Source organism: Mobula birostris, chromosome 4, assembly GCF_030028105.1.
Source record: "Mobula birostris isolate sMobBir1 chromosome 4, sMobBir1.hap1, whole genome shotgun sequence".
NCBI classification, from domain to species: Eukaryota; Metazoa; Chordata; class Chondrichthyes; order Myliobatiformes; family Myliobatidae; genus Mobula; species Mobula birostris.
In genome coordinates, this window is record NC_092373.1 from 18,054,459 (window position 1) to 18,071,060 (window position 16,602).

Here is a 16,602-nt window from a genome sequence, read left to right on the forward strand (position 1 = left end):
CCATCCGGTCAAAATTTCTACCACAACCATCCTGTTGACTACTATTTAGTGTTACTCTCATCAACAAATGAGAAACAGGTCCGTATCAATGTCAATTATCCACTTCCTATCCATCAAAAACTGTTGACATAAACTTTAATTCCTTCCACCTTTATCTATAATTTTCAAATGCATCAGTGATATTAATACCAAAAGACCATAAGACATAGGAGCAGAGACAGATAATTCCGTCCATCATTTCTGCTCCACCATTCCTTCATGGATGATTTATTAGCCCTCCCGACCCCATTTTTTCTGCCTTCTTCCCATAGCGTTTGACACCCTTACTAATCAAGAACCTATCAAATTCTGCACTAAGTATTCCTCTTCAAAAGGGACACCCTTTTTTTTTTAATGAGGTTGTGCCCTCTGGTCTTAGACTCCCCCTACTACAAGAAACATCCTCTCCACATCCACTCAATCTAGGCCTTTCAATATTCAATAGGTTTAAATGAGATTTCCCCTTATTCTTCTAAATTACACTGAGTACAACCCCAGAGCCACCAAATGCTCTTTATACATGAGCCCTTCACTCCTGGTATAATTCTCATGAAGCTGCTCTGGACTCCCTCCAATCTTTTCTTAGATATGGGGCCCAAATCTGCTCACAGAGCTCCAAGTGCAGACAGACCAATACCTTAAAAAGCCTAACCCTCTTAATTCAACATAACCTTCAATTCCTTTCATCACCATCAACATTATCAGCCATGTTGCATGACGTGGGCGATCATGGTCTTATCCATAATCATGAATGTTCTTGGCAAATTTTTCTACAGAACTGGTCTGCTATTGCTGCCTTCTGGGTAGTGTCTTTACAAGACTGGTGACCCAAGCCATTACCAATACTTTTCAGACTTTGTATGCCTGGCATCGGTGATCACATAAACCAAGACTTATGATATGCACCAGCTCCTCATACGGCTATCCACCACCTGCTCCCATGGCTTCACATGACCCTGATTTGGGGGGGGGGGGGGGGAGGAAGCGGTAAGAGGGCTTTGCAAGTGCTACACCTTGCCCAAGGTTGACCTGCAGGCTAGCAGAGAGAAAGAGCATCTGGTAGAGACGTATCTCCAGCCCACTCCCACAATTCCCCTCCCTGTATCTATTACTCTCCAATGCATAAATGGTATTATAAATTCACTTCAATGCAGCCTATGGTGGCAGATTCCTAGGAGTTTCACAATCACCTCATTATTTGATACAACAATAAAATATTTGCAGTTCACAATAAAAGTCATTCCACTCCTGTGGAAAGGTTGTAGGATGGCTCAGTAGTGTAGTGGTTAGCACAATGCTTTACAGTGCCACCTCAAAGATCGAGGTTTAATTCCCTTCGCAGTCCGTAAGCTGCTTGTACGTTCTGCTCATGGCCACGTGGGTTTCCTCCAGTTGCTCCAGTTTCCTCCCACATTCCAAAGACATACGGTTAGTAAGACAAAGGATTAGTAACTTGTGGGTATGCTATATTGGCAGCACTTATGGACTTCCCCCAGCACAGTTCTAAAGACTGTGTATGTGGTTGTTCACCCAAATGCTGCATTTCACTGTACGTTTTCATGTACATTTGATAAATAAAGCATCATTAAATCTGTAAAATCTTTGAAAAGCAGGTGCCTTTTTCCAGCAAATGCAAATAAAGTTACTATAATTTCTTGAGATCTGGATGAATTGGAATAACCCATTGAACTGGCTTCATGTGCCACAAAGATTTGACACAGAAAGAAGATAGGAAATGTTCCTTTTAAAACAGTAAGTTGACAAACTCAGGTGCCACACAAGTGAAAGGCAAGTTTTACTTCATGCAGATTAATTTTTGTTTCATTTGAGGAAATGTGCTACCACCATTGAGCTCATCTATAAGGAAGTAACAATCACAACACGCTGGCGGAACTCAGCAGGTCGGGCAACATCCATGGAAATGATCAGTCGACATTTCGAGCTGGAACCCTTCGTCAGAACTGAAGAGGGAAGGGGCAGAGGCCCTATAAAGAAGATGGGGGGAGGGTGGGAAGGAGAAGGCTGGTAGGTTCCAGATGAAAAACCAGTAAAGGGAAAGATAAAGGGGTTGGGGAGGGGAAGCGGGGAGGTGATAGGCAGGAAAGGTGAAGAAGGAATAGGGGAAAACACAATGGGTAGTAGAAGGAGGCAGAACCATGAGGGAGGTAGTAGACAGCTGGGGGAGGGGCAGAGTGAAACTGGGATAGGGGAAGGGAGGGGGAGGGAATTACCGGAAGTTGGAGAATTCAATGTTCATCTATAAGGAACATTGCCACAGGAAAGCAGCGTCCATCATTAAGGACTCCCAGCCTCCAGGCCATGCTCTCTTCTCACTGCTGCCATTGGGAAAGTGGTACAGAAGCCTCAGGTCCCACATCACCAGGTTCAGGAACAGTTATTACCACTTAATTATCAGGCTCCTGAACTAATTTCACTCACCTTAACACTGAACTGAATCCACAACCTACAGACTCATTTTCAAAGTCACTACAATTCATGCTTTTAGTATTCTTTGTTTGCTCATCTCTCGCATTCTGTTTCATTTGCACAGCCTGACTTCTCATGCACATTGTTTGTTTGTCTATCTTTAAGTGTGCGTATTTTTTCATTGTTCCTATTTTATTTCTTTGTTTTACTGTGAACACCTGCAAGAAACTGAATCTCAATAGGTGACAACCATGTACCTTGACGATCAATTTCGGTTGAACCTTCAACCAATGCGAAGACCAGTCCAACCTCAACTGTAGTACAGCGGTGACTCTTGCATTGACTCAAATTTAGTGGGTAAACTTCAAGGCACCAGTGACACATGAGAAAATGGAGCCCCACCATTAATATCCACTAGGGACAGATCATCTCTCATTCTTTCCCTGCTATACAGCAACACCAGGATCAACGTGAGATTCTGGATAACGTGAACAACTCCCACTGTCTTATCAGTGTGGGTAGATAGTATCAGAGTCAGAATCTGGTTTGCTATCTGTGATTAAAGTCAAGAAATTTGTTGTTTTGTGGCAGCACGGCAAGGCAATACATAGAAAACCAAGAGGAAATATAAAAAAAGTAGTGTAAAAAGAGAGCAAATAGTCAGGTAGTGTTCATAGATTCATGGACTGTCTGTCTGCCGTTTCTTTGTCCACCATTACCTCCACTCCAGTGTCATTTTCCAACGGTTCAATATCTACTGTTATCTCTCGTTTACACCAGAGTCCGTGGAGGAGAGGCTAGATTCGCTGATGTGCAGAACTGCATCCACAACTCTCTGTAGCATTTTGGGCTGAGCTTTTGGCATACCAAGCTGTTAAGCGTACAGATAGAATGCCTTCATATCTTTCATTAGGAGTTATAGTTCCTTAGGAGTTTGAGGAGATTTGGGCTGTCAACTGAAGAATTTGAAAACTTCTACCAATGTACTATGGACAGCATTCTGACTGGCTGCCTCACCATCTAGTATGGGGGGATCCTACCGCACAACAATCAAAGTAAGATGCAGAAACTGGTACAATTAGTCAGCTCCATCATGGGTACTAGGCTCCGTAGTATCCAAGACATCTTCAAGGAGTGGTGCCTTAGGAAGGTGGCATCCATCATTAAAGGTGTCCACCACCCAGCACATGCCCTCTTCATACTGTTACCAACTTATCTTGCCCATAGCTCATTATTCCTAACTGCACTTCTTTGGAACACAGGAGGAAACCAGAGCACCCAGAGGAAGCCCTTGTGGTCACGGGCAGAACATGCAAACTCCTGGCAGAAAACAGCAGGAATCAAATCTGGTTAGTGATCACAGGCGCCGTGATGTGATTGCGGTAACTGATGGGGGGGGGCAGTAACCTATCTGGGCACAGCAGTAGCAGCTTGGCCAATGGCACTGTGGCTGACTCTGAGGCTCAGTAGAGAACATTAAAGTCAGGTAGAGTGATAGTGATAGGAGACTCAATAGTTAGGGGTGTGGGGGGGGTGGACATGAGATTCTGCAGCTGTGAAAAAGAGGCCTGGTGGGTGCGTTGCCTCCTGGATGTAAGGGTCAAAGATGTCTCAGAGTAACTGCCAAATGTTCTCAAGAGGGAAGGTGAGCAGCCAAAGGTCATGATGCACATTGGCATCAATGACACAGGTAGAAAGGGAGAAGAGGTGAGCACAGTGAGTACAGAGACTTAGGGAAGAGGCTCAAGAACAGAACCTCCTAGGTAGTAATCTCTCGTTTACGCCCAGTACCATGTGCTAGTCAGGGCAGGAACGGAATGACAGTACAGATGAGTGGGTGGCTGAGGAAATGATGCAGGGGGCAGGGTTTCAGTTTTCGGGATCATTGGGATCTCTTCTGGAGAAGGTAACAGAATCAGAATCAGGTTTAATATCACCACAAATGTCGTAAAATTCGTTAACTTTAGAGCAGCGGAACAAAGAAATACATGTTAAATAAATATAGAGAACAAGAAAAGCTGAGTTGTTGTTTTTGTTGAGCCTTGTTGTTGTTTAACTGTTAGTACCATTGAGTCATTGTCAACTCATGGTTACCCTATGGATACTGTAGCTGTCCATAGAGTTTTCGTGGACATATATGGATTGCCAGGCCTTTCTTCCACGCAGGTACTGCTGCTACCCAAGTCGTTCAATCTTTGTGGGATGAGTTAAGAAACTGCAAGGGTAAAGGACATTGATGGGAGTAATATACAGGCTTCCAAGCAGTAGCTGAGATGTGGACTACAGATTACAATGGCAAAGAGAAAAGGTGTATCGAAAAGACAATGTTATGATAGTCTTGGGAGATTTTATCTTGCAGGTAGATTGGGAAAATCAGGTTGGTAATGGATTGGCAAGAAGGTGAGTTTGTTGAATGCCTACAAGATGGCTCTTTAGAGCAGCTTGTCAATTGAGCTACTAGGGGATCAGCTATACTGGACTGGGGGCTTCCCCGGCACATCGCAAACAATGACACAATATGTTTCAACGTACATGTGACAAGTAAAACTAATCTTTATCTTGTTTCTCATTAAGAATGACACTGAGGGCCAAGAGCTCAGATAGGTCCACTGTAGACTGCAGAACGCATGCTCCTCTGCATAAACTACAAACCCATCAACTCAACAACTAGCTCCTGCCCCATCTTGTCCAATCAAATGAGGAATGTCCCTTGTCCCTAATAGCACAGGATTAGTGTAAAAAAGTGATCAATGGAGAGTGCGAACTCAATGGGCCGAATAAACTATTTCCACGTTATGAAAATGGGACTCTACTTTGGCCAGGCAATTTGATGTTTTATAAAATGTACCTTGGTAACAGATTTAATTAGAACTGTAGTTGGCTGATTATTGCAAAAAAGTATCCCACCATGAGAAACTTTACTTGGTAGAGAAGTGCAAAGTTGAGATACTGAGAACAGAACAGCCAGGAAGTGGTTTATGCACAAAGTACTGCATTGACCAGAAGTGAGCGTTATGGTTAGATTGGCCCCAGTTTAAAAGAAAACAAATTCTAGCAGACTGTGCTATTCATTTTGTGCATTGATCAACCAGACATTAAAGTCACAAGTGCTTCTTCTAACGGTGCAAAGATTTCTTCCAACGTCCCCAAGCTAAAGCGGAAGAGGAATTCAGTTTTCCATTGTACCAACAGGTTCGCCTCGTCCGCTTGGGAATGCAGGTGCGTTTTCTGCTTAATACTTGTCAGTAATCACTAACAAAGCAATTTATACATAGAGAAGATTCAGAATAGGGGAATGTCCCTTCAGAACTGAAATGAAGAGGAACTTCCTTAACCAGAGAGTGGTATATCAGCAGAATTCATTGCCACAGAGGGCTGTGGAGGCGAAGTCACTGGGTATATTTAAAGAGGAGGATGTCAGGTTCTTGATTGGTAAGGGTGTCAATGGTTAAGGGGAGAAGGCAAGAGAATGGGATTGAGAGTGATAATAAATCCTAACATCACTACGGAGCAGACACAATGGACCAACTGCCTAACTATACCTCTATGTCTTCTGGTCGTGGAAGTAAGAGATAGTTGCTTAAGAAGTGTTTAATATTAAGTTCAAGATCACAAAATCAAGGTCTTGTGTGTTTACAGCAGAATCCACTATTAGGCATGGGAAAACAATTTTGCTAACTGTGCCATGCGTCAGTGAGGGTAGCGGGGGGGGGGGGCGGGTATTGCGCATATTTTCCTCGCATGAATATCGTGATAATTCACTTATAAGTCAATAGCATTGTAACATTTTAAGTAACGTTTGGATATTAAACACACAGCGCAACAAGACGGTCCCATCGAGGGGTAATGGGAGACAGTGATACTCAAAGGGGGTTCCTTATGTCCAGTCTATTCTGCAATTTAGTTTCCATTGCAGTCATTGCAGAAAACCCCACTTCACAGAGATATGACGTTGGAAATGGAAGCAACGTTTTCAGTGCTTTCATGGCTATCTCAGGATATTCAGCCTTGACTTTGATCCAGAATGCCGGCAGAGATGTTATGTCAAACATGCTTTTCAGCCCACTGTCATTTGCAAGCTCGAGGAGTTGATCCTCTTCCCGCGCTGACATGGATGATTCACTGGGAACATTCACAAATGGGTTATGGACCCATTCCTTTGCACATCTTGGGTCATTTGCGTTTGGGAAGTAACGCTCGAATTCTGTCGACAGCAAAGGTAGGTGATCTCGCAACAGCTGTGAGAAGGACGGTGCAGCCTCAGTCTCTCCCAAGATCCCAGCTAATGTTGGGAACATGTCAGATATGCCCCCTGTCCACTTACCGTCCCCACAGTTTCAGTTTGGCTTTGAAAGCAGGCACTTCATCTGCCAACTTGAAGACAGTTGTCATTCTCCCCTGAAGTGACAAATTGAGTTCATTGAGCAGGTTGAAGATGTCACACAGATAAGCGAGTTTTGCTATCCACTCCTCGTCACTGAAGTGTGCTGCCAGTGGTGACTTTTTTCCTGAAAGAAATCACTGTAGCGGCTCTCTTAACTCAAAAACCCTGGCCAGGGATCTCCTCCTTGATAGCCACCTGACTTCAATGTGTAGGAGAAGGCGTTTGTGCTCTGCTTTCATTTCCTCGCAAAGCTGCTCAAACAGACGTGAGTTAAGACGACCCGACGCAGGCTGGGAGACCATTTCGTTGAACACCTACGCTCTGTCCGCCAGAGAAAGCAGGATCTCCCAGAGGTCACACATTTTAATTCCACGTCCCATTCCCATTCTGATATGTCTATCCATGGCCTCCTCTACTGTAAAAATGAAGCCACATTCAGGTTGGAGGAACAACACCTTATATTCCATCTGGGTAGCTTCCAACCTGATGGCATGAACATTGACTTCTGTAACTTCCATTAGTGACCCTCCTCCCCTTCTTACCCTATCCCTTATTTATTTATTATTTTTTTTTCCCTTTCTCTCTCTCTTTTTTCTCCCCCTGTCCCTCTCACTATAACTCCTTGCCTGCTCTCCATCTTCCTCTGGTGCTCCCCTCCCCCCTTTCTTTCTCCCTAAGCCTCCCATCCCATGATCCTCTCCCTTCTCCAGCCTTGTATCTCTTTTACCTATCAACTTTCCAACTCTTAGCTCCATCCCTCCCCCTCCCGTCTTCTCCTATCATTTTGGATCTCCCCCTCCCACTTTCAAATCTCTTCTTTCAGTTAGTCCTGATGAAGGGTCTTGGCCTAACACATCGACTGTATCTCTTCCTATAGATGCTGCCTGGCCTGCTGCATTCCACCAGCATTTTGTGTGTGTTGCTTGAATTTCCAGCATCTGCAGGTTTCCTCATGTTTGTGAGTTAAGGGCTTTTGCTTTGATGGATTGATAATTTCAACAACGTCACTCAATACGCTGTTAAGATCAGGTGACATTTTTCGACTAGCCAGCATTTCCCTGTGTGTGACACAGTGTGTAGACTGGTATTCAGGAGCAACCACTTTGACTCAGGTAGTGAAACCAGACAGCCATCCAGTCATAGCTGCAGCCCTGTCTGTGCATATTCCAACACAGAATGACCAGCCCAGTTTGCCTGACGTGTAGTCGTTCAAGGACTTGAATAGTTCTGCCCCAGTTGTGTTAGTTGGCAGTGGCAGTGCACACAACATATCCTTGTGCACGTCATCTTGAAATATATATCGCATATAAACCAGCAGTATTGCCTTGTTGTTGACATCGGTAGACTCGTCGACCTGGATAGCACACCATGGTGACTCGTTAAGCAGTTCCAACAGCTGTACTTCGATGTCCCCCGCTTTGTCATCCATTCTCCTTGAAACTGTGACAGCTGAAAGAGAAACCTGTGCCATCTTGTTAAATGCAGCTTCTCCCAACAGTTCACGGCACATGTCCTTGGCAGCAGGCAGAATCAGTTCTTCACCAACAGTGAAAGGCTTCTTAGCCTTAGCAATACGGCTAGCCATTAAGTACGATGCTCTCGGAGCAGCAGCATTTGTGGAGGTGGTGGCTCTCAGCACTTGTTTGTGTCCCGCTTGCTCGTGTTCTTTCTGCTCAAAAAACTCAACGGGTTTGTCTTTAGGTGCAGGGTGCTTGGACTGAAGATGCCGAAGCAGTTTTGAGGGCTTCATTGCCTCAATAGACAGCTTGTCTCCACGTATCACAGACGGGGGCTTGGAGCATGCGAGTCACTGGTCGCAATAAAGCCATATTTTATGTACGATTTGTCGTATTTTCTGTTGAAGGAAGTTTTCTTTTTTTTTTGCAGTCTCTGCGTTATCATCATCGTTAGGCCTTTTATGTCCCCTACCACTTCTTCCAAAGAAACTCTCAAGCGACGTTTGTTTTTCACTCATCGAGTAGTTGTAGGTTAATGACCGACTGATGACTTCGCATGCATTCAAGTTCAACAGTGGGCGTGACAGGGAATGAGGAAAGGTACAGCTGACTCATATTGTTTCATACCACCAAATCATATTGTTTCCTTGCGGCCCGGTAGCACGTGCTTTGCGGTCCGGTGGTTGGGGACCACTGCCAAAAGTCACAGTTACTTTGTTTGCCTTTGGGAGACACTTTTCGGCCGGTGTAAATCTTTAGCATTACTGAAGTCTTCTCTAATGGTATCTTAGAAAACAGTCTGTTGTAATCAGCCTCTGGAATTATGGACAAAACTAACCCTGTATTCCGCTCCACTTTCAGTTTTACACCCGGACACATTTATTGTGATCCAGATGATTTTGTGATCTGCTTCAGTTATACTATGCAGTTCTAGGCATGACAGTTCACCTTTGTCAGACCCTATGTTGTCTGGTTCTGTTTTACATTCAGTAACTTTATGCATTGCTTAGTTTTGTGTTTGGGACTTTTCACTCGGTTGTGCTTTTTGTCTGCCTTGCACATTCCCTCTCTGTGACCTTGTCTGTGACTATTCCTGCAGACTTTTTCTTTGAACCAACAGTCACTTACATCATGGGAGGATTTACCACATCCATAGCATTTTTGGATTTTTGCACCATACAGGGACATATTGTGCATTTCACATTCTAACCTTTTTTCCTGTAGTTCTGCTGCATCCTTTGCTGCAGTGTCTAATGATATTGCCACGGTCTAAGGTTAGGTCTCTTTTTGTCAGCAGCCTTATTTAAGTGCTTTGATTATGCATGCCACATACAAGCCCGTCCCTTAATGCATCAGAAAGTCCATCTCTAAAGTCATAGAAAAGGGGAAATTTGCGCTTTTCTGCAATGTATTCAGAAATGCTTTTACCTTTTGACTGGTTCCTTTTGTATAATCTAAATCTCTCAGATATTGCAGTAGTTTAGGGCTCAAGTGATTTTGTAAAATTGTGACAATTTCATCAAACGTCTTTGCTTGCTAGCTTTGCAGGGGTTACTAGGTTGTATAAGAGACTGTACGTTCTTAGGCCCATTAAGCTAAAAAGCATAAGGGCTTTCTTTTTCTCCTCAATATTGTCCACCCTCTCGATATATGACTCCCAGCTTTCACTAGTGCTATCAAATTTGTTAACTTTCTTGGCTGAAGCCATCACCACGTTATTTTCACTTTAAATTCAGCGCATCTTTCACTGTTACCATGCACTGTACTCGCACATTTGTTAGCGTCTGGGATGCCCTTCTTGTGCTGTCTAACTCTCAGTGTTTCGTCCTGTAACTGTTGGTGCAGTTTGTGATATTTTCTGACATTCAGACTTGTACTTGACACCAATTTGTTGTGTCTGTGCAGGACTATATATCAACTAAATAAAAGCATGCCCCCAGAAGTTGGCTCTAACTGGTATATTCACATTGTGGGGGGGGGGGAGAGGGGGAGAGGGGGAGAGGGAGGGGGGAGGGGGGAGGGGGGAGGGGGGAGGGGGGAAGAACAATGTGCATGCATAGACAACAGCGCATGCGCAGACAACAGATAAATACGTAGTGCTAAGAGGTGGGGGTCATTGCTCTAAAAGAAATAGATCCATACGTCACACATGGTCAAGATGGTGGGTGTCCTTGATGATGATTAATTGGCCACTCTAAATTACTCTTGGTGACTCACTGGAGAATCAGAGGGGAGATGATAAGCATTTGTGAGAAGAGGTTACAGGGAAGTTAGTTGGGGGGAAATGTGACTGATTGTGCTGCTGAGAGTTAGCATAATTTCTACAGGTCAAATTGCCTCTAATGTTGGAACAAAGTAAGATATTACAGTAAGCAGTGATGATCACTGTCTCAACAGAATCTTAAACTAACCTATTTCATCATCAATATATACAGTAGGTGCACCCATGGCAGCTTTGAAAGAAATCGACCCAGCTCCAAACGGAACTACAGCAGAGAATGAAACTACCTTCAACTGCAACATTACTTGGCAAGGTTTTGTGACATTTCAGATCATAGCCTATGTGATTATTTGTGTAATCGGAGTCATTCTCAATGGCCTTGCATTCTACGTGTACTTCTGTCACATTCCCAGTACCAACAACATCATCATCTACCTGAAGAACCTGGTCATAGCTGACAGCTTGCTGGTCCTCTCACTGCCGATAAAGATCCTCAGGGCCAGCAAGCCCTCCCTACACCTGAACAAAATTTACTGCGGCTTTACAGCATCCCTCTTCTATTTGAACGTGTACTCCAGTGTTTTATTCCTGGGTTTCATTGCAGCCACCAGATACCTGAAGATTGTCAGACCTCTCAACAGCCACGCTTTTCAAAACCTGAGGACTGCTAAGCGCCTCTCCCTGGTAACCTGGAGCATTCTCCTCCTCTTTGGGTTGCTGTTTGTAATTCTGACAAACAAGGGTAGCAACCTACAAAGAGATAGCCCTCAAATTTGTCAGAAAGTCCAAAAGGAACATAAGGCCATTTACTTGTTCACCCACCTTACAGGTTTGGTGACCTTCTTCCTTGTGCTGGCCGGAGTTGGTTACTGTTACTCACAGATCTCAAGTCAGCTCCATGTGTCGACTTTCTTGCAGTCGCTGAAGATGCATGCCAAGGCAAAGAACAACATCCTAATCCTGCTGGCTGTGTTCTTTATTTGTTTTGTACCATATCACATTACAAAACTTCCTTACTTGTTAAGCCAGACAGATGTCATTACAAACTGTGATTGGAAAAGGGTTTTATACTATGTTAATGAATCTTGCCTCTTGCTGTCAACACTCAATGCATGCTTCGATCCGGTCATCTATTTCCTATTTTGCAAGGCATTTAGGGCAAAGTTAGGTCTGGACACAAAGGTTCAGGAGCCCAATGAAATTAGTGTGCCTGATAATGCCACACATCAACAGCAAGAGGCTATTCATTCCATCCCAATTTAGGAAGGTACGGAATGTGCACAATTCTGGCCTCGCAGTCTTTTACAGTGTTTAACCGTAAGGCCATAAGACATAGGAGCAGAATTAGTTCATTATGCCCATTGAGTCTGATCTGCCACTCACTCATGGCTGATTTATTATTCCTTTCAACACAATTCTCCTCCTCTTTTCCCGTAACCTTTGATACCCTTACTAATCAAGAACCTATCAACCTCCGCTTTAAATATACACAATGATTTGGCCTCCACTGCTATCTGAGACAATGAATTCCACAGATTCACTGTGATTTAAAGAAATTCCTCCTCATCTTTATTCTAATTCCCCCTCATATCTCTAAGATGTGCAGGTTGGTAGTTAGATTGATTCGCTTTATTTGTCACATGTACCTCAAAACATCAAAACAGTGAAATGTGCCATTTGCATCAATGACCAAGACAGTATCACCAATGAAAGGCTTGTCTTGCTGTTCATACAGATCAAATCATTACACAGTGCAGTGAGGTAAAACAATTACAGAATGAAGAAAGTTCCTTCTGAAGATAATCCTTGTTGCAGTCATTTTCCCAGGAACCTGCTCACAGCATCAAAAATAAATTGGGAAGAAAGGCCATATGGAGGGTGGTCAGCAGTAGGGGGTACAACTAGTAAATTTACCGACAGCACAAAAATTGATGGAGCCCCCAAGAGCCAAGGTTGTTCCCCAAGTCTTTAGAGGGGCAGGAGTCAGCTGGGCAGAGTGGTGGCAGATGGAGTTTAAATCAGACAAGTACGCACTTTAGGTACTCAAATCCTGATAGGGCATATAGAATAAAATGCCAGAGGCCTTAGGAGCATCAATATACAGAGACACTGTGAGGTGCAGGTCCATAAGCACCGTGAAAGTAACAACACAGGGGATAGGGCCATAAAAAGCCATTTGACACGCTTGCTTTCTAAGGCCGAGGTACTGACTATAAGAGTAGGTGTCATGCCGTAGTTGTTAGAAATGTTTGTTAGACCACACTCAGAGCGCTTTGTGGAGTTCTGGTCACCACACTACAGGCAGCATGGGGTCTCAACAGAGAGGTTGTAGAAGAGGTTGACCAAGATGTTGCCTAAAAGGAAAGCCTGTAGTTATAAAGACAAGTCTGATAAGGTGGGTTAATTCTCACTGGAATAAGGGAGGCTAGGGTTGGCCTTACAGAGGCTGATACAATAATGAGGGGCAGCAATACAATAGCCAGTTAGAATCTTTTGTCCCCAGGCCAGAGTAGTCTGAATCTAGAAGACATAGGTACAAGGCGAAAGGGAAGAAAATTAAAGGGAGATGAGAAGCATAAAACTTAAACAGTGAATGCATACTATGACCTGCCAGAGCGGGTGGTGGAGGAGTAACTACTACAACAGGTTAAAGGCATTTGGACAGGTATCTGGATAAGAAAGGTATAGAGAAAGGTTCTCAAGTTGGGCTCCACAGACCCCCCCCCAATTAATAATAATCCATAGCATAAAAACAGGTTGGGAACCCCTGGCATAGAGGGATAAAGGCTTAATATGGGTAAATAATGCAACAAATAAGGACCATGGTCAGTATGGACAAGATAGGCCGTAAGTGCCTGTTTCTGCGACATACAATCCTATAAACTTACTTTACACTGTTATCTCGGCTATTGCTCACAAACTTGAGTGTAGGTGAATTGTTAAAATCTACAAATGAGATACTAATTATATCAGACTTCTAAAACCTCAACAACCAGAAAAATAAGTTTATGGTTTCCCTAACATTTAACTGGAATTTACTGTAGTCAATCAAAAGCTACAGAAATGTTGTTGTAAGTGTGCATGTTGGCTTCATAATTAGATAGTTCACCAGGAGTTTTGATGGTGTGTGAATAAAACAGTGGTATTGCATGTGTAAACCATGACATTTCTTCTTACTCAACTCTGAGTCACATTGTGAACTTTGAAAGTAGTATTGAACAACTGATCTTTCAAAGTTTACAAGAGAATAGAAGTGTGTTGACAATGGCCCCAAGTCCTATGGAACACAGGGAAATAAATGACAAGTATTACTTGCGAAGGAGTTAGAGCTTTGAAATGGGTAAATTTTGTTCCAAGTAGGCAGGAAATTGGTGAGGCCATGTTTGGAATACCATGCAGAGTTCTGGTTTCCTTACCCAAAAAAAGGACACAAGAGCACAGGGGACAGTCCAAAGGAGATTAACCAAGATAATTCCTGCGTCGACTGTACCTCCTCCTAGAGATGCTGCCTGGCCTGCTGCGTTCACCAGCAACTTTGATGTGTGTTGCCTAATTCCTGTGGTGAGAAGATTGCACTACTGAGAGAGGCTAAACAGATAACATTCCTGTTCTCAGGGATTTAGACAAATGGAGATCTTATTGTAACCTTCCTTACAATCGTACTGATTTTAATTATTATTTATTATTTATTTTGTAACTTACAATAATTTTAATGTCTTGCAAAGTACTGCTGCAACAGAACGATAAATTTCATGAGGTATGTCAGTGATAATAAACCTGATTCTGATTCACAAGATCTTACAGCTTGACAGCGTTGACATATAAATATAGTTTATTTATTTACACATAAGCACGCTAACAGACCAATGAGTCTGCTCTAACCAATTACACCCATGTGACCTTTAACCTTTACCCTACTGGAATTAAGGAGAAAACCGGGGCAACCAGAGGAAATCTACATGGCGGCAGAGGGAACGTACTAACTCCTTACAGACACGGTACAATTGAACTCATGTCGCTGGCACTGTGCAAGCGTTATGTAGCTGTTATGTTACTGAGATACTGACAATCAAGGCATTTTCACTTGTGGCTCAATCTCAAACAGGAAGACACAGTTTCAACAGGGGCAGTTGTTAAAATCAGGGCAGGACAGGCTCGAGGAGTTGAGTGGCCTGCTCGTGCTCCTATTCTGTCTTTGTTTTCCACTTGGACATAATTCATTACCTGCACGGCCCCAGATATCTGATTGATTAGTTATAGAGCACGACAACACACAAACAGGCCCTTCGGCCCAATTAATCTATGCCAAACTATTATTCGGCCTGGTCCCATTGGCCTGCATGTGGACTAGAGTCTTCCATACCTCTCCCATGTACACTCAGTGACCACTTTATTAACACACCTGCTCGTTAATGCAAATATCTAATCAGCCAATCATGTGGCAGCAACTCAATGCATAAAAGCGTGCAGACATGGTTTAAAAAAAACAAAAAAAATACTCTCCAGAGAATGCCAGTACTCTGGGCAAAAACGCCTTGTTAATGAGAGGTTTGAGGAGAATGGCCAGACCGGAAGGTGATAGCAACTCAAAGAACCGCACATTACAACAGTGGTATGCAGAAGACTTCTCTGAGTCCACAACACATCAAACCTTCAAGTACATGGGCTACAGCAGCAGAAGACCATGAACATACACTCAGTGACCGAATACACATGAAATGCCTCATCGCCAGATCTCACCAACAGGCACCAAGACCTCACCTGGCTGGCTGTGAGAGTGGCCCTCCCAGTCAGAGTCCTCCAGTACGCCCGGAACGTCGTCTCCGCACCCCACTGTCCATGGGAGGACTGCAGTGAGGAGGAGTCTGTGACCCACCTCTTTGCACACTGTCAGTTCGCAGAGATGGTGTGGAGGAGGATGGACGGGCTAGTGCACATTTTATCCCCAGCAGCTGCGTAACAGAGGACTCTCTGATCTACAGGCTGTTCCCGGGGACGCACACGGAGACCAACATCCGGTGCTGCTGGCAGATCATCAACTCGGTGAAAGACACTCTTTGGTCGGCCCGAAACTTGATGATCTACCAGCACATGGAGATGTCCGTGGGAGAATGCTGCCGACTGGCACATTCTCAGCTGCAGGAGTACGTGCTGAGGGACGCACTGAAACTCGGTGCAGCCACCGCAAGGGCCCGGTGGGGAAGGACCACGGTTTAGGTTTCTTCACCCGTGGGAGTGGGAGGGGTCGGGTGACGGGGAGTATACCCCTCAACAATGATGTGGTAAGGTGAACAACTGGAGTGCCACGTGGGTGGCCATAAGTATGGATATGTACTGACTATAATGGAAATGTATGTAAAGGATGGTAAGTTATTGAATGATTTATTGTATATAATTTTATTTTTGAATAAAGTATACTTTGAAATAAAAAAATACACATGAACATACACTTATACCTAATAAAGTGGCCACTGACTGTTTCCAATTTTCTCTCAAATGTTGAAATTAAAACTATATCCACCATTTCTGCTGGCAGCCCATTCCACACTCTCACACCGCGTGAATGAAGAAGATCCCCCTCCTTAGGCTTGCCTTAAAGATTTTACCTTTTACCCTTAACCCATGACCTCAAGTTGTAGTCTCTTCCAACCTCATTGCAGAAAATCTCTTGCATTTATCCTATCTATCATCATCATCGTCAGGTGCCATGCCCAGTTTGAGCTTTGACCGTCATGGCCCACACACTCCTGTTTCAGGTCAAGTGGATCAATTCATTGGTATTCATTTCCAATTCTCTGGCTGCTGTCTCCATCATCATTTGTCTTTGTCTTCCTCTTGCTTTCTTCCCTTCAATCTTTCCCATAATTACCGTGTATTCTAACTCCTTTTTCCTAATCACATGTCCAATGAAGTTATGTTGCCTTTTCATGATCTCATAGATTATTTCTCTTTTTGTGTTTGCTCTGTTCATGACATCCTCGTTAGATATTTGTTTCGTCCATGATATTCTTTGCATCCTCCTCAAAACCCACATTTCTGCTGCTACAATTTGTTTCCTCATGTTACTAGATATT

General features: G+C 43.7%; 2 protein-coding genes across 5 annotated transcripts in view; one reads left to right on the forward strand and one right to left on the reverse strand.

The window, feature by feature from the left end:
- Positions 1–16,602, reverse strand: part of LOC140196181 (mediator of RNA polymerase II transcription subunit 12-like protein) — a 720,072-nt gene that overhangs the window by 412,100 nt on the left and 291,370 nt on the right. The window lies entirely within an intron of this gene.
- Positions 5,596–11,791, forward strand: LOC140196188 (P2Y purinoceptor 14-like). The gene is made up of 2 exons (XM_072254965.1): positions 5,596–5,685; positions 10,743–11,791. The coding sequence occupies exon 2, from the start codon at positions 10,754–10,756 to the stop codon at positions 11,789–11,791; it is 1,038 nt and encodes a 345-aa protein (XP_072111066.1). The 5' UTR covers positions 5,596–5,685; positions 10,743–10,753.